The sequence below is a fragment of the Artemia sp. Qi Xiang Cuo genome, chromosome 3, assembly GCF_049724085.1.
Source record: "Artemia sp. Qi Xiang Cuo chromosome 3, ASM4972408v1, whole genome shotgun sequence".
NCBI lineage: Eukaryota > Metazoa > Arthropoda > Branchiopoda > Anostraca > Artemiidae > Artemia > Artemia sp. Qi Xiang Cuo.
This window is the reverse complement of record NC_142796.1, coordinates 51,762,121-51,784,272: the sequence shown is the minus strand read 5'-3', so window position 1 is coordinate 51,784,272 and position 22,152 is coordinate 51,762,121. Positions and strand designations below refer to the sequence as shown.

At 37.8% G+C, this 22,152-nt stretch overlaps 1 protein-coding gene across 4 annotated transcripts in view; it reads left to right on the top strand.

Moving 5' to 3' along the window:
• LOC148954259 (uncharacterized) overlaps positions 1-22,152 on the top strand; it is a 128,889-nt gene that overhangs the window by 37,736 nt on the left and 69,001 nt on the right. For 3 of the 4 annotated variants that reach the window (XM_089086115.1, XM_089086116.1, XM_089086114.1), the window contains exons 5-6: positions 3,492-3,877; positions 8,448-8,615. In XM_089086115.1, the coding sequence (XP_088942241.1) occupies positions 3,492-3,877; positions 8,448-8,615 (554 nt within the window). The remainder of the gene's footprint in view (positions 1-3,491; positions 3,878-8,447; positions 8,616-22,152) is intronic. The other variant, XM_089086117.1, reaches the window with a different exon arrangement.

Genomic DNA, 22,152 nt, shown 5'->3' with positions numbered 1-22,152 from the left:
ACAGTTCGTGGTAACGATCTGTAGGCTAAGTAAAGAGCGACATGGCTGAATAGTAACTGAAACTCTAAAAAACGGGATTTTGATATCAATAGATTTATCAAAAGAATCGGCTTATTATGGTGATCCCGAATACATAAGATTTATTAGGCCTAGTGTTACTCATAAAAGGCTACGAGAATATTTGCCTACTTTTAAAAAAGGGGGACACATCCCTTAAAAGTCAAAGAATTTTCATAAAAATCACAACAACAAATTCAGCGTATGAGAGAACTGTACTGTTAAGGTTCAATTTCATATCTGCAAAAATGTGGAATTTTGAATTTTTGGCCAGGAGAAGGATCATGGATGCGTGTTTATTTTTTTATATTTTTTTCTCTAGGGTGATCGTATCGAACCAATGGTCCTCGAACATCGGGAGAGGGCTCATTTGAAAGGAAATTAAAAATTGTAGTGACCTTTTTAAGTGAACAAAAAGATTGAGGCAACTAGTCCCCCTCCCACCTCCCTTCCCCCCCCCAAAAAAAAATCGATATTTTGATCAAAATTTTTTAGGTTGTCATTGTAATCAGCATAGTTAAAAGTTTTGATTTCTGGGAGAAAATTTCCATGGAAGGGGGATTTCCGAAGTGATCGGAAAAACGATTTGAGCTATAAGTTTTTTTCAAAGGAAAGTATGCTAAGGATAATTTTTCAGACTGAATCGTCTGCAAGAAATTATAAGGAATGGTGGAGGGGTTATTTTCTGTGAGAATTGAATTGTTCGGAATGAACTTTCAGGGGGGTGTATTTTTCGTGGGAGGAACTTCTCACGGAGAAGTTTCCCGTAGGGGGGGGGTAATTTTTCATAGAGGGTGAGCCAGATTTACAGGCATTATTTGAAAAAAGATCAGAAATTAAATAAATAAAAACAAGTTTTTTCAAATGAAAGTAAGGAGCAACAGTAAAACTGAAAACGAACGGCAATTATTCCTTATATGAAAGTGTTTCCCCTCTCCTCAATACCTCTTACGCTTAAGTTTGAATGTTTGTCCCAAATTTTAAGAACAACTCTTGAAACACAAGGGCAGTTTAATTAGAATAGGAAGCTTTTTTAAAATTGCTAAAACTTTAGCGTGAAAAGAAAGTTATCGAGAAAGGGGACAAACCCTTCATACACGGAATAATTTCTGTTCGTTTTGAGTTTTAATGTTGCTCCTAACTTTCAGTTGAAAAAACTTGTTTTTATTTATTTAATTTTAACAAGGGTGAAATTTCTAAGAATAGTTTTAGGTACTCTTTTGACTGACTGTTATCGAAGAATAAGCTGTACAAAAAGGTTTTTAAATCCCACTTTATGCTGCTGGAATGAAAAAAGGTTAATATGGCTAGGCCGTGTTCTCCGGGTGAAGGATGACAGATGGACAAATATTGTGTTTTTTGGTCATCCATCTTGGACCAAACGAAAAGCGGGGCGTCCCTGAATGGGATGGGAAAATATTATAAGAAAGGATTTAAAGGAAATTAGATACTTCATAAGAGTGGATGAAAAGTGAAGCTTTGGATAGATTGGAGCGAAGGACGAATGCCTAACCGTATTGGCCTCAGGCAACTTGGTGCTGCCTCGAGTTTTAGTAGCGGTGGTTGAAAAATGCTGAAGGGTAACAAGCCCCCTCGCATGGCCTTTTTTTCTACCCCAGCCCCGTAAAATCCAAAGCTATATGCTCAAAATTAGGAGGTTATCCTTTAGTTCACAAAAGTCGAAAGGTCATCTTAAATATGTTTTGGGGGATGACGTGGTCTCCACAGCCGTTGAGGCACCCGACCTAAATTATGCAAGTTTACAATTGTTTACAGACATATTTTATAGTGGAAAAAAGGGGAGGGGGGCATGTTTAACCTTGGATTTCCAGTGGCTCGAAACTTTCAGGGGTCCTATAGGCCGAAAGCATGACACAATTTGTTGTGGGAGGGAAGAAGGATGGAGGGTATGGAAACAGAACAAAGGGTTTTTTGTCTCTGATTAGTTTGAAACTTGCATGCAAGTCCTTGGGCCAAGAAGAACACATCACACGAAAAAACTTTTGGACATGGCTCCCCCCCCCCGCCACCAAAAAAAAAAGATATACCAAGAACATTTCCTGATCAACTCCATTCCCATATTCTTAAGCCCTTGGGCTATGGGATCACCATTTTCAGTAGGAAAAATGAAAAAAATTGACCCCCCCTAAAAAGGGTCCGACAAAGGGCCAAGAAGTGTTTTTTAGATGCCATTGACTATGGAAGTGGTAGTTGTAGAAACTAGGGAGGAGATTTGTTCGATAAGAATTTGAAAGTTCGACTGCCTTTTTTAAGTGCCAAAAGTGATTGAAGGGCAACTAGCCTTCCTTCCCTATTCTTTTCCGCTACATGGCTCTCCTACACCCCTCTTGATATCCGATCAAATTTTTTTTAAAAATTTTATGGGGGGTGGGAGTGGGGGGAGTGGTCAGGGGGTCAACCTCCCTAATTTTTGGAATAAAATATCCTTAATAATTTTTGTGGGGGGGGGGGAATAGAGAACCATGGGTCAGCTCCCATATGTTTTGGAATAAAATATCATTAACAAGTTTTGGGGGGTGGGGCATGGAGGGTCAGCGGCCTCTTGTTGGCATTGGTGTGATGCCAGGGCACCAGAAGTCACAGTTCCATACTGCAGTTCAAAATAAACAGCCAAGGTACCAGGAATCAAAGCACCCATACGACAGTTCAAAGTAAACCAGTTAAGCACGTATGTGAAATCATTGACCTTCGCTCAAGGTCAAAGAAATCAGTTACGCTACTAGTATACAAGCCAAGTAAGTTCTTATTGCTCCCAAGAGTAACCTTGGGTACCAGGAACATCTATATCCATATGATGGTTTAAAATAAACCAGTTAAGCACGTATGTTGAATCGTTGAGCTGTGCCAAGGTACCAGGAATCGCAGTACCATACTACAGTTAAAAAAAACGAAAACAGTTAAGCACGTATGATAAATCGTTGAGTGGTGCCAGGGGACCAGGAATCACATTATCCAAACGACAGTTCAAAATGAACCAGTTAAGCATGTATGTGAGATCGCTGAGTGGTGCCAAGGTGCCAGGAATCACAGTATCCATACAATGATTCAAAATAAACCAGTTAAGCACGTATGTGAAATCAAAGTTATACGCGCTGTTTTATTTAGGTTCGAAACAGCTTTCCATGTAGTTTCTGAAAAACTACTTTCCAAATCTTATCAACCATAATCATATGGTTTTTCAGGTAAAGCATTAAATAATAGTTTAGTTTGGCGGTGCACATGAACCTTGATCCTATTGGCTTAAGGTATTATTTTATCAAAGTCATCTGTTAGCTCATTGAAGTGAAGTCTCAACAGATGTATATAACCTAGTGATTGAAATGAGTTAAGGACGGATAGAATATCAAGTTTTTGTTCGATGTACCTGCTATATTGTAAAATAATCAGGGTTGATTTTTCACTTTTATTTTCAGCTTACAATGGTGTCCTGGATTCTGAAGATGACAACATTTCCGACACAGATCAGTCTGAATTCAGCTCTTCTTCTGATGAAGAAAATTCTCCTTTTCCAGTTGGTTATAACAAGCGAACGAAAGACGACACTAGAAGAGATGTAGACCCAACAATCAATAGAGATGCCCAAGGCAAATCTACTGGAGGAAGTGAAGGGTCGAGAAGGGTAGAAGCTGAAACGCTAGGTCGTCATGCATTCAGCAGAATAAATGATGAAGGGCATAAGCCGATGAAAACCATAGTTAGCCTGGATGTTCACCCACCTGGTCCATGGAATGAAAATAAGTTTATCGACTGTGAAAAATGTATGAAGGAAATTCCAGCCAATAACTATATAACTCATGTGGTAAGTTTTTTTTTTATTCCAGCTTTCATGAAAATGAGTCAAGGAAAGAAAAATTAAAAACATTAAATAAAATAGTTCGCGTTTAATGAGGAATCTCCAGTTAGGTTTCCTGTAAAAAAAAAAAAACAGGAAAAGGGACAAATCATTACCAGGCTAGTGTCCCTTGTATAAATTTAGAATTAAAGATAGGTGTTTTGGCTGTACTAGCTTCATCCGTTTGCGTTTTATGACATCTGTTGTCTGGTATCGTCAAACTCCAGTTATTGCTATAGAAGATAGTATGGGGGTGGGGGTGTGTGTTTAAAACAAAATACTTTTTACTGCTAAAACACTTAGCCAAAAAAGCATTTAAACCTTTATCAAAAAACTTCTACCAAAAAAACAAAAAAAAAACATCTTTTACTGCTACAAGTTTTAGCTTTAGATTGGATCCTTTCGAATCTACCCTTTTTTGTCAGCTTGGTACTGTTTCCAGGAGACACCAGCACAAAGCTGAGTTTCGGCTCTGAGAACCACTGTCGAATATATTTCCTTTTTGTATTTACCAATAGTATTAACTCTATTAACTCTAAATGTATTAAGGCATGCTTGTTTTTTCTTTTTGTAATACATCAGAAGTTCCTGTTAAAAATCAAATAAAGCCAAGTCATTACCAAGCTAGGGTCTCCTAGTAAAAATATAGGAGTCAAAATAGGTGTTTTTATGACACCTATAATCTTGCTTGTCAGATTTCAGTTGTTACTACAGAAGATAGTTTAGGGGCTGGAATTTAAAACAAAAAGCATTTTACTAAAATATATTTTTCACCACTAGCCTATTAGTTTTAGCTTCAGATCCTCAAGTCTATTTTTTCGTTTTTTTTCTTTTTTATGGCTACTGTTTCCAGTAGACACCAGCACAAAGCTCAGCCTCTGCTCAGAGAATCCCTTTCTAATATATTCCAACACCGTAGCAGTTTCGTGTTGTTTCTTGCTCTTGTACAAATCAATTTTATTATTTTTGTTCTTTTTTTTTGGGGGGGGGGGAGATAACTGAAAATAGTGTAGACTGTCAAACGAGTACCTAAGAGTATCCCCAGATAATTTATTTGGAAAACAGTCAATATGTTTTCCCCAGCCTTTCGAAGCACCCACGATTCAGAGCCATGTTTAACCAATATCATCACTGTAGCTTCCAATATATTGATCTTGGTCTGCAGACTTATCTTCTTATTCTTCAAATGTTTCACAACTGTGAACGAGTTTTGACTATTCTACTTTACATCTTAACAGCATCCACCAAATTTACTAATAATAATACTTCCTTAGGTGAAGCTATCTGCTTGATTGATCTTCTCGGTATCCAACATCAACTCTTCACCTTCATTTATTCATTGTCTAAGCGACATTCATAGTTTATTCCTAGTCTCAATGTTAATTTTCAAGCCTATTCTTGCAACCTGAACTCTAAAACCCTCAAGAGTTCATTCATTTTGCTAACAGTTTCATCTGGGACACTCAAATCATCTGCGTAATCTAAATGTAATAGAAATTTACCTTCCTATTTGATTTCATGCTTTCCTATAGCCATTACCGTGTTCCTTTGAACGAATTCAATCTGAATTTTTCAATATAAACGGGGATAGGACTCAACCATGTTTAACTTCTGATTCCCCACCAAATAAACTTCTAACCTTATTTCCTACCTTAACTGCCGCAACATTATTCTCGTGCATAGCACCAATTCCTTAGTGTACCTATCTGGTACACCTTAAAGGACAATACGTTCGCGAAAGCTTTCCTACCAGCTGCATCAAACGCCTGTTTATAATCTGTAAAACTGAGAATTAAAGGCATCTGGTGATTCAGACTCTTTTCAAGTAAATTCAGTTGACGCCTCTTTTTCCCTTCCAAAAATATTACTGTTCCTATCTTAAAACTTTATCTACACCATCTCTTAGTCTAATAAGCATCATTTAGCTAAATAATTTGCTTCCTACAGAAATCAAGCTAATCCTCTAAAATTACCTGTTCACCTCTTAAAAATATATCTACACTATCTCTTGGTTGAAATGTATCGTCGTGCTAAGTAATTTGCTTCCTTGAGAAATTATGCTAATGCCTCTGAAATTGCAACACTCACTCTTATCACCTTTCTTATAAAGTGGTATCATCAATTTTTCCTCTAAATCGCTTGTTACTTACCTCTTTTCAAAAATTTTATTCTTAATCTTCCAAATTTTAACTCTTATTTGACAACCACTATGTTTCATAAACACACTTTTCAAGCGATCAGTGCCTGAGATTTTATCATTCCTAACTCCTGTTTGCAACATAAATCTTCCTTGCTTCCCAAACTGTTGAACATGTGGCTATTCTCCCCTATGTCATTTTTTTACAGTAGCATCACAGTTCAATACAGTTTCAAACCATATCTCCTTAGCACTTTTCTTATCACAAATCGATGCCCTGTTCTTATCTTTAACTGGAGCAAGCCCAGAGTTACCACCTCCTCTCGATTTGTTATCATGCCTAAAAGTATCTGTTACTATACCTTTGACATCAATGGTAACCTGCTATTAATATCAATGACGGCTCTTGTATATACCCTAGTGTCCTCTACTATACTGATTAATATTATCGTTGCAACAATAGCTGCAACCTAAGAGAGAGCGAACTATAGTGACTAAAGTAGCTAATAGCAACTAAAACTCTTACCCCATAGTAACTAAAACTCTTTAAACACACTAACAAAAATTCTATTAAGGAACACCTTGAGTTTGAAGCTGGATCAAGAATGACAACTATTATATAAGTTAATCCTAACAGGAGAAGTATTGCAAAAATAGATTTTTGGATATTCCGAGAAAGAATTGTGATTCTTTGGAAACCTGGCCGATAGAAATTAGAGTGCAGTATTGGAATCATCATAGTAGAAGAGTCTAAACCGCAGTATTTGATCCCCCCTCCTCCGCCCTCAATATTTAAAAACAAGGGAAATTGCATGGGTAGCAGTGGTGTGTTTCTTTTTGTCAGTCAAACCCTAACTTATCTTAAAGAATTAGACAGGTATTTTTTTTAAGACCACACTGGCTTTATATGACGAATATCCCTATTTGAACTTTTACTTATTCGTCAAAGAATTAGAAAACGGTTATAGTCGAAGGGCGGTAATAAAAATGAAAAAAAGATTATATATTATCTACTTACGTTCTTCATTGTTTGAAAAAATCGAACCAGAAAAAACAAACATAAAACTTTCCTATTCTTTCCATAAACTTTCCATAAATCCTATTCATCATGTTTGGAGAAACCCTGCGCATTAATTTTCCTTAGTCCTATTTTCCTTCGCAATCATTTCCTTCGTAGTTAGAACTTGGTTTTATGAATAGTAATTTTAAGAGCGGTATTACTTAATAAAAAATGAATTTTCTCGTAACTGTTTGCTGCAAAGCGAAGTAAAACTGTATTCTATTGGTTCAGTTCAAGTGCTGAATGTTGATTCAGTTCAAGTGCTGATTTTTCCCCGTAAAGAGATAGTTTTTATGTGGATGTAGAGCTTTATAATAATGGATTTGCAGCCATCGTAAACAAACCTTCGGGTTTTTATAGATGGCCGCTGTAAATTTGTTTGTATTTTTTTATGTTAAATAAATCAATTTGAATTTGAATTTTTAATTTGTAATGACTGTAAGGAAACAAGGGGGACGTATCCAAACTAATCCACTAATGACATATCACCAAAAGTGACCTGAATATTAAAGCAATTTGTTCCACATATCGCTAGATGGCAGTATACCTTTCAATGCTGAAGAAGGGAAAGAAGGCGACTCACGCAGTTTTGGAGGGTGGTCTTCGGGCCAATACCCCCCCCCCCCCCCTTGAAATCTCATGAATTTCTCTGTATTTTCCACAAGAAAACCAGATTTGGTTACTTTTTGTTTGTTCTATTGTAGATTTAGCCCCCCCCCCCCCACACACACGCCATAAAAAACAAAATTCTGGGTATGTGTCTGATTGAGGATATAAAAAATAGACGTTAATAGCTAACAGTTAAGTTCTTGCTGAAGGAAAATAACTAGTCTCCTGAAGGAAATCGCTGAAGGAAAATTAACAAGATTTGCTGCATTTTAAACAGTGTTTCTTCTTTATCTTCTCAGAGAAATAGTAAAACTGCCTAAGAATTCTGTATGTCCCAGTATAAGACATATTTGAATAATCTATAACTAATGAGCAACGAATAATCTATACAAGGACCTTTCTATCTGTAGTTAGGACTTAAAAAGCCTCAAATTGGCAACACTGATTTGAAGACAATCTTATAGGGAAGAAAAATACAATTTGTTTCTCCCTTTCTTTCAATTTAGACTTATTCATAGATTTTGTTTTGGTAGCAATGCCTTTTCTTCCTTAATTTTGAAACGATTTGTGTGTATTCTTGGTCTAATGTAACGCGGCGAAACAAAAGGTAAAATAAAAAAAAAAAACTGAAAAATCACAAACAGAAAAACGAAGAAAAAAGAAGCTGTTTTCGTTATTAACGCTGTAACAACCATACGCTTTAACGACATCAAACCAGTAATTTGTTTTAGGCTATGTGTCCCGGCCCTAAGCCGCCGAAGCGTACCCGGCCTAAGAGAAATGTCTCACCAAAGTTTGAGTTCATGCCTCATCGCAATAAGTGGCTAGATGACAACAAGCCCTTACCTTGTCCTCACTGCAATACTGTAGTGTTGTCAAATAACATTTTTACTCACTCAGTAAGTAGCTTCTATTTTGAAATTTATTACGTATTTGTTTACTACCGTTTTATAGCTAACTAAGAAGCAATGCTAGAAGTTACTCCGTGGATGTAAAAAGCAGTATTGTTATATATATATATATATATATATATATATATTATTTATTTTCTTCCTGTTTTAGATAAAGAGATGAGTCATCATTCATTGAGAAACTTTTATCACTCTCCAGATCATATTGCTATATTTATTTCACCGCTAATTGCTGGACTGCTTTTGGCCTTGCAACTTTGCTTCCCCCCCCCCCATTTTTGCTTTCTCCTCAGCTTCAGTTTGTTTTTTAACTGGAGTATCAGTTCATACTTTTGTTGAGCCACACTCCCTTCCCCTAGTAGATTGTTTTCTAGGAACAGCTTTTGCAAAAGTTGTGACTCTCTCTGAAGTGATAATGGAAGAGGAAGGTTGTTCACTGTCAGTGAAGTTTGTAATACCCAGTTTCTATTATGCATCCTTGGGCAGCCCTTGAGGTCCGTGTTTGTCATTTTCATTAGTCTCATAATCAGACTACATGCTTGGTCTGTCACTTACATACGAGGACGACAAATCTTCCTCGGTAAAGATGTCAGGGTTGAAATGTCAAATACCAGATTTGTTAAATCCGCTCTAGATATTGGAAGGGGTGAATGCACATGGGAAGGATATACCAACCATTTCTGCTATATCATAGATGGTAAACGTTTTTACTGGATTGCTTAGCATCCAAATATCTACCACTCTGTTGTAGTGAGCTTTGAATAGGAAAAAATACTGACATCTAGTAGTTGTAGCCTATGGCTACTATGAGGAGGAATGGTAAGAAGAGCACTGCCATTTTCCTTTGCTATGTTCAAAGCGTTTAGCAAAGTATATGATCCGTTATTACCGAGGATCAGCAGCTTTTTTTGTTCTGACAAGGCATATAAATGCTTCACTAAATGGTGTAAGTGCTCGCAGAAAAGCTCTTGTAATGTCCCCCCAGACAGGTTTGCTCCAGCAGCAGACCCATTTGGACTCACATATAGCATGGTGGGATGGAAGTTCTTTCTTGGAAAGACAAAATAGGGCGGTAAGAATTTCCACTCGTAGCAACTGTTCCAATCATTGTAACTAGAGGGCCTCATTCGGCTCAGGTAACTTCGCCGACTATTTTATGACCTATATCCTAGGTCATCAGGTCTGCCATATTATGATTTATATTTGATAATCATGTCTGCCATATTTTAAAAAAGCTGATAATAGGGACTGGGACTGGCTTTAAGGTCTTAAGTTGTTTATAGACATCGGTAATTTTTTTAGGCGTACAATTGTTTGTTTTTTCTTGTTATCTTAATCTTCTTCTGAGCATTTTGTCATGTAAAGGAGGTAACAATGATTTTTTAAGAGGGTAAATAATGCTATGGTACATGTTGAGTCAGTGGCTCACTATGTACCACCTTATACTGGCGCAGTATGCACCACCCGCCCTCTAACCACAAAAACCAAAGTCTGATGAGACTGGTGCATTATAAAAAAAAAAATTGTGGCTACTCACAATGTCTGATCATCAAGGATTCTGACAAGCCAATGCAAACTTTTCTAGGGTCAACTGAAATAGAGATAAATGAACTAGTATGGGCCAAAAATATTTTTCTAGGGCGTAGCAAAAACTTTAAAGATAGCTAGCAAAAAACCAAGGTTGTAGATTATCTTCGAAACAGGATAAGGAAGTCAACCAAGTTGTAAGCAATATCACATGGATCAGGCAACTTGTTTCCACCTGAATATATGGCAGTTACGGTCTGGGGCTCACCATGCGCGTACGCTCAGAATGGACCACCTTCTCCTATGTGGCCAATGTTTAACACCCCCCCCCCCACCCCGGTAAATACCTCTCCCCCCTTCCCCTGGAAAATAAGGCTTCCCAAATTTGAGAATTTTATTTGAGTAATGTGTTTTACTTTCCGTAGGGGAAGGAATTTAGGTACTTGTGTATTATACGCCAACACTTAACACTTGGAAAAAACACTTAAATGAAACATTAAATTTACTTTATACTGGGATTTTTATTTTATTTTTTAATTTTTTTAGTTAACACAATTTCCAGATACCTCTCTATTCTTCTGTAATTTTTTTAGTGGCTATATACCTAGAAAAAATCATTTTCTGACTTCAAACTGTCCAAATACTTTACTCCCCCGCTAAATAACCCCCCCCCCCACCCCCGGAAAATATCCCCCCCCCTCGCCCGTGGAAAAGAAGACTTTCCAAATTTGAGAATTTTATTTGAGTTTCATTTTTTTAATTTCCGCAGGGGAAAGGAGTTTTGGTACTTGTGTATTATGGGCAACTCACTCAAGTTTACGCTGTTCAAGTCAAACCGGTTTCTTCGTTAATTTTTTTCAGCTTAGTGCGAGACAAGACAACGACAAGTGGCAGAATATACGGGGAATATATTATTTGGGCTATATATTTGCTCATAGGGGGGGGGGGTGAAATATTTGGACAGTTTGAAGTCAAAAAAAAATTCCTTCTAGGTATGGCCGCTAAAAAATTACAGAAGAATAGCGAGGTATCTGGAAACTATTTTAGCTAAAAAAAAAAAAAAAAAAAACTCAAATCTCAGAAACAGAAAAAAAAACTCAAAAGAAAAAGTAAATAAGAAAAAACTCACATCATAAACAAACTTCCAGGGCTGACGTTATAACACAAGAAACAAAAACGAACGTATATAGTGAAATCATGGGTCGCTGTCCTCTTAACATTCAGTGTACATTTATACACTGAACGTTAAAAGGAGAGCGACCCATGGTTTCACTATGGACATTCGCTCTTGTTTCTTGTTTTATAACGTCAGTACTGGAAGTTGGTTTATGATGTGAGTTTTTTCTTATTTATTTATCTTCGTGTGTTTAGTTGTCTTATTTTTTTTTTTATGTCTGTTTATTTTTTTAAAAACATTTTTTTTTCGTGGGGCCGATATTTCGGACGTGGGGCCGAAATATTCGGAATATTTTTTAATTGAAATGTTGATTCGTTTTGATTTATTTTTGTTTATTTTTGTTTCACTTCTTTATTAAAATCAAAACCCGCTTTTTCGTGTTTAATTTTTCGTAAACGGAAAAGCAGTGTCGTCTAAGAAATTATTGAAACTAATATCGGTACTTCTTTAATTGAACGACTCCTAGTTCAAGGGCAAAAAGTGATCCCAATATCGTGCCAATATTAACCTTTTACTTGAAGTTTTTATTAATCTATTAGTTATTTGGGAATTAAATTATCCCTTTTAATGGGGGATAAGTGGCTAATGGTGCCTGGTATTACTTTCAGCAACACTGATACAGAACGGCAGAGGGATTGTTTCCTTCTTCAATCAATGTGCTAAATATGTATCAACTATCGAGTACGTTAAGATGCATTCAGTGTCACAATAAGGCTTAAAAATAAATTATTTACTTTTTTAAATAGTTTGTTTTAGGCTTGTGTACAGGAATTTCCTATGGATACTCCTTATTTCAGGGGAATGGAAAGTAGGCGAAACAACCATGCAGACAAATTAAATACGAACTTTGAAAGTACTTGAAAATGTCCCAAAGAATCCTGGAAGTTTGAAAATACACACCTCCCATATGGTCATGGTTTTCCTCAGTCTGTATCAGCCCAACTCACCGTAAATTTAGTAGGGCTAACGCCAGTATGCCCCGTAAAGGCGAGAATATCATTTGTGCTTTGCTGAAACCAATGGCGCGCTGCCTAAGTAAAGAACGATGTGGGCACAATGTGTTTTTTTTTTTTTTTTACATACCCGGGCATTTCGTATCGAAGGATTTGTCATAGAAACTTAGAAAAGGGCTCATTCGATTGGAAATTGGAGTGGCTAGTGCCCTTTTTGATAGTCGATAGTGATTTGAGGGCAACTAGCCCCCCCCCCCATGCCCATCATTCCCCTAAACACATCCAATCAAAATTTTGAGATAGGCATTTTGTTCAGCATAGTTGATTTCCAAATAGAAAATATATTTTTGAGGAGGACACTCCCCCGAAACACTCGGGGCAAGGGTTTTAAGTTATGCCCTGAAGGCATATAAGAACAATGTTGGCACAATGTAGCCTACCATATATTATTTTTTTAATTTAGAGCAGGGCACTTCAAATGGAAGGGGTCGTCGTAGAGACTTCAAAAGGGGCTCATTCGATTGGAAATCGAGAGTTCTAGGGCAATTTTTAATAGTCGAAAGTGATTGGAGGGCATCCCCCCCCCCACGCCCATCATTCCCCCAAACACATCCAATCAAAATTTCGAGATAGCCATTTTGTTAAGCGTAGTTGATTTCCAGATAGAAAATTTCTTTTTGAGGAGGACACTTCCTCGCAACCCGCAAGGCTAGTGTTGTAAGTTATGCCTTAGGGGATAATAAGGTTTTTATAGAAGGCGTTGTCGTAGAAACTTCAAAAAAGGCTCATTCGATTGGAAAATCAAAGGGCTAGTGCCCATTTTAATAGTCGAAGGTGATTGGAGGGCAACTAGCCCCCCCATGCCCATCATTTCCCCAAACACATCCAATCAAAAATTTGAGATAGCCATTTTGTTCAGCGTAGTTGAATTCCAGATAGGAAATATGTTTTTGAGGGGGACACTACCCCACAACCCTCGGGCCTAAGGTTTTAAGTTATGCCCTGAGGGCATATAAGAACGATGTTGGCACAATGTACTATTTTTTTTTTCTTTAGAGCTGGGCACTTTATATGGAAGTGGTCGTTGTAGAAACTTCAAAAGGGGCTCATTCGATTGTAAATTGACTTTTCTATTTCCCTTTTTAATAGTTGAAGGTTATTGGAGGCCAACTAGCCCCCCCCCCCACCCCACGCCCATCATTCCCCAGAACACATCCAATCAAAATTTTGAGATAGCCATTTTGTTCAGCATAGTTAATTTCCAGATAGAAAATATGTTTTTGAGGAGGACACTCCCCCACAACCCTCAGGGCAAGGATTTTAAGTTATTCCCGGGGGCATATAAGGTTTTTATAGAGGGCGTTGTCGTAGAAACTTCAAAACAGGCTCATTCGATTGGAAATCCGAAGGGCTAGTACCCTTTTTAATAGTTGAAAGTGATTGCAGGGCAACTAGCCCCCCCCCTTAAGCCCATCATTCCCGCAAACAAATCCAATGAAAATTTTGAGATAGCAATGTTGTTCAGCCTAGTTGATTACCAGATAGAAAATATGTTTTTTAGGAGGACACTCCCCCACATCTCGGAGGGCAAGGGTTTTAAGTAATGCCTTGGGGCCATATATGGTTATTAAAGAACGCGTTGTCGTAGAAACTTCAAAAAAAGCTAATTCGTTTGGACTTTCAAAGGACCAGTGCCCTTTTTCATAGTCGAAAGTGATTGGAGGGCAACTAGCCCCCCCCCCCCGCCCATCATTCCCCCAAACACATCCCATAAAAATTTTGAGATAGCCATTTTGTTCAGCGTAGTTGATTTCCAGATAGAAAATATGTTTTTGAGGAGGACACTCCCCCAAAACCCTCGGGGCAAGGGTTTTAAGTTATGCCTTGAAGGCACATAAGAACAATGTTGGCACAATGTACTGTGTATTATGTTTTCCCTGAAAAGACTATGTCAATATAAAACGAACAAAAATTAATTAAAAAAAACTTTTTCCACAAATTAAGTTTTTCAAACAAAAGTAAAGAACTTCATTAAACAAAAAATGAACAAAATAAAAATTAAATAATCTACAAAGCATGAAACTACCACAAAAAAGCCCTGATAAATAAATGAAACCAAAAACGAAAAGAAATTACAATAATTAACCGAGACAAACTCAAAACGAGCAGTAATTAAAAAGTTGGGCGCAAAACCCCTATGCCTTCCCAAGGCCAGAACAAAATTTGCACTTTACTGAAAAAATACAAATGAATATGCATTGTCAGTGTAATATACATATACTGATATTTAGTAATCGAAATGTTAATATTATTTGATTTATTAAAGTTATAAAAGTAAAAATAAATTTTTTCAGTAAAGTGCACTTATATTTCTTCAGTAAAGTGCAAATTTTGTTCTGGCCTTAGGAAGGCAAAAGGGTTTTGAGCCCTACTTGTGTTAATTTCTGCTCGTTTTGAGTTTGACTCGGTTATTTATTGTAATTTCTGTTCGTTTTGGGTTTCATTTATTTATCGATGCTGATTTGTGGGACTTTCACGGTTGGTAGATTATTTGATTTTATTTTTGCTCATTTTTTGTTTAATGGAGTTCTTTACTTTTCTTTGAAAAACTTATTTTGTGGGAAAAGTTTTTTTAATTAATAACATAAAAAAAACAAAATCGTCATAAGAACAAAGATCACTGAAAAGAACTAATAGTTTCACCAACTCTTTAATTGATTAGAATATTCATTCCTTGGAGACTGAGTAATTTTGGATTTGTTAAGTTATAAAGGAGAGAGAAAGTTTTAAAACACATTGTGTTCTCGGTAATTCCCAAATGATGCTCTAGCCTTTATAGTGGAGTAAAAATACGGTTTTACCTCGGAGAAATTGTAACAGAATTGTTTTTTAATACAAAATGTTCAGAAAAATCAGCTGAATTACACAAAAAAAAACACCAAAACCCCCCTTGCAAAAGTGTCCCAAATTTGCCCTTGAAGGGGAAAATGAGGGGGGAAACTGGTTTTTGTGTTTATAAATGTTTTGGAGTTTAAATAGTCATTTCCTATCAAATTTAGAATTACAAATCAGAATACGACGTCAGAAATCCAGTTTTCCGTACCAGGGTATCAATTTTCACTTTCATTGGAATATGGGGAGGGGTGGGTAAAGTACGCAGATAATTATTTGACAGATTCCTGCGGCTAAAGAATCATTTTATATCAAATAAAGTAGTGTATAGTCAAATATGAGGTCAAAAAGCAGTTTTTTTTTATTATTTATCTGATATCCACCTCTGAGGGCCCTGTAATATGAGGGGTTGATAAGTATAACTGTTTGAAAACCAGTTCTTTAATCGAGGTCAAAACTTCAGACCAATCAGTTACAGAAAGGAACGTTTAGAACTCAGATAAATTAATCGCAAAAGCATTTTGATTTTAAAGCATAACTTAAAGCTAATTCTTCTTCCTAATCGTCTTTGTTATCGTCCTCATCCTGTCTTGCTGCACCGTTTGCACAGAGCGCCTCTTTACACTTCCCACAGGCAAACCGTTTGCAGGGTAAACTGTTTTGACGGCAGCTGCATCTGAGAGACTCGCACCCGCTGGTGCACTGGTACCGCACCATCTTCAGCAAATTTTCTAATTCTGGTGAAACATCTGTCATAATGGGAAGATATATATATTCCGCGACGAAGAGAAGCGCCAACCCAACTCTTCAGGCTTTAGTGAATTGGACGTGTCTTGGCACTTCATTATTTGCAAATAGCACCTGTGAAAGTGGTGCTTTGCGGCAGCCCAAGTTGGCAGTCCCTTTGTATATGTGGAGCAAAGCTTTCTCTCTAGATTCAGCAATCTCCTGGTGGCTGGATCCTGGCGTCATGAAGATCTTGCAAGAATTCTTAAAAATACAATCTTTAAGTGACAAAGAAAACACTGCTGGTTTCCCTACGCCGTGAAGTCTAGATATTGTATTGCAGCCAGATATTACGTGGCAAACGAGTAGATTCTCTGCTGCTTCGGTTCTTGGTTTGTTCTTGATCCCTTTTTATGTCATACAGTCGTCGGTTATTTTCATGCTTGTCTGTATGCATAAAGATATCACATGCATCAAGGTAGGCATGGTACAGCAGAAGAACTAATAGGTCGGTTTCATTCCCATTCAAAGCGGTCGACAAAAGTTTCAGGACAACTGACTGCAGTTTCTACAACCAAGACATTTGCTTCATCCTGAGCATGTTGAACTTAAAAACCTGACTTCGCCAGCCCTTCAGTTAGTAGGTCGATGAACCGTTGTTTATTTTTGAGACTTCTGAAAAATTCCTCCTTACTTTTGACGATCTTCATATTAGGAGAGAATTGAATCGTTGGACACAAAAAACCTTTGGTTCTCTTCAGCTATGTACAATTTTCTGTCCTTGGTGTAATAGTGTAAGAGTAAAAAACTAAGGCTGCCTGGCCGAAATGTCTTTGACATAATTTACGTAAGTTTGTGCCACCTCAGAATATGTGAATCCCGTAGTACACGGTATTTTGTGGACTAGCCAGCCACCGTCCAAAACTCTCTGGGAGGTTGGCAATGTCACTGTACTATCGATCCTCTCAATTTTTATCAGTGCATTTGTTAGAGATGCTTTGTCGGCTGTTCTCATCCCCTCAAACGAACTAAAGAGTGATGGTGGAAAAGTACAGAGCTCGAACGACAGAACCTCGTTCAAGTCAGAACTACTGGTGCTAGCCGCTGCGGTTAGACGTTGGCAGAATAGAGCTGGTTCGACAATTTCTCTCTCGCTATCTATCACCACCGATGACTTCTCAGCCATAGTTACAGCTATCTCCTTTCTCCTGAAAATATATTTGTTAATTTATTTCGCTTCCATAACCTTCAGAATCTTTTCTACCACGGATTTGGCATCATCTACGTTTACAAATGATGAAGCGCGGACACCTTTAACCACGTTCAACAGCTGTGAATCCTGCCTGAAGGGTTATAGGGGCTCAATATATCGAACTATCTTTTCTATGTCTACCAGATCTATAACTTCCCTCGAAGATATCGCTTTTCCCTGATTTTCAATAGTCAACTCTGCAAGGCCAGTCAGGTTCTGCATGCGTTGGTTAACGAGAACCAAAGTGGGCATGGCAGATGTCCAAATTGTTTCCTGCGATTCAGTCATGCCTCTACCTCTTGTCAGATAACCATTCGCTTTCATACTTTTCTTTAACGTTTGTTCCATCACAAAATCAGGAGAAAGTGCCGCCCAGTAGTTGTAAATTCTCCAGATGAACAGGTATTCCTGTAACATTCTGCACTGCTCTGAATGATGGACTACATGAACAGCCAAGTATGCTTCGTGTAAAGATTAAGGCCAGAAGCAGCAAAGTAAGGAAGCATTTCTAACAAATACTGTAGATAAAGCTCAAAGTTATCACTTCGTTTTGCTCTCAGGTTCTTTCTCAAGATTCCAAGTAGGTCCAGATATTGAAGCCAAAGACCGGCAGCTCTGGACTCGGATAGCCGCTCTTTTACACTATGAAATATTTGACGGATAAGTTCCGCTGCTTCCGACACCTGCGCTTCGTCAATGGTATCTCCCTCAAGGAGCGATTCGTATGCCTGTTTTGCGTTTTCAAGGGGTTCTGGTAGTATGTCATTGCCATCAAAAACTCTGCTATTCAGTTCTGATGATAAAAGGTTTGCATAAAGGGCTATCTCCAACAGACCATGGCCTCGCACAGTACGAGAGATATCTTTGCCTTGTAACATACTTTGCCCAGTGTTAGGCGCGTTTACTTGACTTATTATTTCCAAGTCCCGAGTCAGCCATAAGGAAGCCAATAGCTCCTAGGAAACTCGTGCGAGTGTGAAATCCACCTAGGACAACAAATAGTATTTCTTAAAGTACTTGCGGCAGGCTCTGCATTTACGATGCACTTTGCCTTCCAGTAAAGCGGTTGGTCAAAGGTAATGACTAGAGTTTTTCTAGCTCGACTAGCGCGCTCGTTAGCATGCATAAGTGTAGAATAAACACAAGAGATCAGAAAATCATTGAAAATCAGAGATGATTATCTGCTCTTTTCCAAAATCGGAAGTATAATCCTAAACAATATTTTACAAAATATTTCTACTCAATGCTCGTGAATCCCAGTTTATTCTTTTGTCTTTTTTTTCTGAAGTAAATAAAACGGCACCAATCTTTCATATAGCCTTGAACCCAGTCGTTTGGCAAGTACTATGGTAAATGGCTCCAGTGATTAGATCCGCTAAAGAATGGCACCAAGGAATGGAAAACGGAAACTGGAGAAGGAGGGGATTCTAGAATACTGGTTTGAAATTAAACTGTTTGAGACTCGTATCCTAAGGCGTCATTCCTAGGTTGATAGGAAATGGTGAATCGACCAAAATTGATTGAAATAACTAGTTCACACAACTCAATCTTCACAACAATCGGTCAATCTTCACAACTGTTTTAAGTAAGATGAGGTAGTTGACTACGTAAGATCGAATTTTTACCTTTTCTAATTCGCCACCATTCATTTCATAGGAAACGATCAAAAAATACGATATCCTCTTTTCGAGTTTTAACCCCCCCCCCTCTCCGTCATTTTTGAATGGAAATGGACATAAGGGTGCGGAAAAATGAAAACCTGAGTTCAGATGTGGATTTAGCATGCTTGATTTGATAGAAAACGACTATTTAAACTCCAAAATATTTATAAACACAAAAATCGATTTCCCCCCTCAATTCCTCCTTCAAGGGTAAATTTGGGACACTTGTTCAAGGGGGATTTTGGTGGATCCTTTTTGTGTAATTCAGCTGATTTTTTTAAACATTTTGGTGTAAGAAAAATAATTATGTTGCAATTTCTCCGAGGTTTGGCCATTTTTTCCCGTATGTTTCCTCCACTATTAGAGGGCATAGAGAGCGTTAGGCTTACTTTTGTTTGTGGTAATTTCTGTTCGCTCTAAGTTTGACCTGATTGTTCATTGTGATTTCTGCCTGTTTTTGGTCTCGTTTATTCATTGAAAGTGATTTCTGTTCGTTTCCAATTTTTATTATTATTTGCCTCTATTTTTGCTCGTCTTTGGTTTAATGTGGCTCCTTAATGTTTTTTGAAAAACTTTTTTAGATTTTTAAAAATCAATTTCTGTTTGTTTTTATTGACATTATTTTTTCTTTACTGGTTTGTAATGGGAATATCGACATTTTTTTTTATTTTCTGCTTCGATTTTTCTGCTTGTTATTTTTATTTTGGCCAAATTTTTGCAAGAAGTTTCAATAAAAGTTTTACCATAGAACTTTGGATGGATGGGTAGGGGGAATGTTATTCAAATAAATGGATTTAAAATCTGTGTAATTTTTGTCTTTTTATAGGGTTGAAGCCATACTGACCTCCATCAAGTTAAAACCTTGAATATAGACAAAGGTTGATCGACGAATTTGTTATGAGAACCTTATTTTTATTTCTAATTTCTTGGCGTCAGGTATAATTAAATATTATCGAGGTTTGCTGTTAAACTTTATCGAAGTTTTAGATGACTATTGAATCTTCTTTGGAAAGAGAAGAGAGAAACATTTTAGAGATAACTTCCCCTGGAAGATCGTTCTAGGTTCAATTTCAACGTCGAAGTGCAAAACAAACACCAAGCTATTCTTCAAATACTCTGTTCGGTTTGTCAGCCTCAAGGTAGTTGGACTGAGCTGTGCGCCTTCGTATCTGTCTTGTCGGTTGGACAATTGAGTGCACAATACGAGAATGCTCTCGAGAAGGAGTTGAATTTATACACTTGTAGAAAACAGCCATCGACGCTACATCAAACCTTTCATCACAGACTGGAGAAAATCGTGGGGAACGACCGAACCTGTCGTATTAGCCGTATTCTGGATCTTTTGCAGTGGCGCCAACAATGGTTTCGGAGCACCATCATGCAGCAGGCATCCATACTCGGCGATGGGTCTGATGCAAGACTTGTAAAGTGGGGCGGTCAAGGTGAGCATTAGAAGGTTTTTGCAGCGAATGTTGATCCCCGGCTTTCTTGTGCAGAAGATACTCACTCGATCGAGGTGGGTTTCCCAAGAGAGATCTGTGGACCAGATTATTCCGAGCAGACGAAGCTCGTCGCTTTCTTCATTGCTTCATTCATGAAGATGAAGTTGGGATGTATGCGGGGCACTTTTGATCGGGAAATCATCAGCTTTTTTATTTTGTTGCATTGAAGCTGACCATCAAGGCTTCGGATCACTTTTTAATTTTTTGAAGATGTAAATATTCGAGGGAAGTGAACCCGTCAAGAACACCCGCTGTAAACGATCAGAATGAAAGGTGTCAATCACCCTTGACAGACGTCCTCTTACACCACACGCGTAGTTTCTTCAGTAGCCCAAGATCCATTCTCTATTGAAAGCTTTATCAATGTCGAATGACAATAACCTGATGTCATATCCTTTTGCTAGAAATAGTTTTGCAGAAAATTGTGCTATTTTTTGTTTTAACTGCTTGTTGAGTCCTGATTTGTCGTTTAAAAATAAAAATAGGACGTCAAAAATGAATTCAACAAGATTTGTTTCTGGTTGAGGTCTCCTTGGCTCAGAAACTTATTTGGGATATTTATATTGCCTGAAATCAGTGCAGCCGCATTTTTCACCACAAATATATTGTCCTTGATAAGCTATTCTTTGTTCTCCAAGTCATCATTTTGGATCTACTTGATCCCCCATCCAGGGGCGTCTTTTGGGGGTGGCAAGGGGGGGGGCAGTTGTCCCCCAAATAATGTGGAGAAAAATACCATTATACATCCCATGCCCTTTGACTATCCAGATATGGACCCCTCTTGCCCCCCCCCCCATAAAAATGCTGGAGATTCGCCCCTGCCCCCATCCAATATTTTTTATAGGACCCCCACTAGGTCCTATAAACTGTTAATTTTTACGCTGTTTAGTAACTGAGATATTCCATATACGCCCTTTTGACAGCCTGGATGCACAAAATGTCTTTTGACTTAGTTCGACATCTCCTGAAAGTTTCATTTTAATAACCTTGGTCGCTACTGAGATCCACCATTTTGACGATCCGAATGCAACTAGTGTCTTTTGATTTAGTTCAACATGCCACAGTAGTTTCAACTTAATGCTCTCAGCCGTTCCTGAAATACTACGGGTACACAGTTTTTAGAATATCATGCATTTTTTTATTTGGGCCAACATCACCCTCAACGAGCCCTGAAAGTTTCAACCTAATATCCTTAGCCATTCTTGAAACATTGCAGATACGCCCTTTTGACAACCTGTATGTGTATAGTGTCTTTTGATTTAATTCCACATTCCCTGAAAGTTTCATTCAAATACTGTTAGATACTCCTATGGTTCTGAAGATACATCTATTTGTCAAAATAGATGAACATAATCTTATGAAGTTCAATGTTCTCCTCAAAATGATCTGAAAGTTTCAAATAAATACTCTTGACCGTCCTGAGATATTGCAGATACCACCTGGATGCGCTAATATGGAAAGCTAAGAGGTCTGGTCATCTTGATATTACCCATGTCGATGTGCTACACTGCCGACCGTCCTGGTTTCAGATTTATGAGAGATCGGTTGAATATCGAGTATGATGTTGATTATGTCATTTATACGGTAAACAACACCTGGACCAGGTCCTTTTTGTATTTTTTGGTGTCAGGAAGGTCTTTAAAAGTCCCTTTCCCCGCCAATAAAAGTCTCTATTTTTAACTCTATGAACACATGGTAATCCTGAGTTCAACACCTCTTTATAGTTCCTGAAGGGTTCAAGCTAATTCTCTTAGCCGTCCCTGAGGTATTGCAGATATGCCGTATAGGGTAGGCTGTAGATAGGTATACGATTATTGTATTTATAACCATGCACG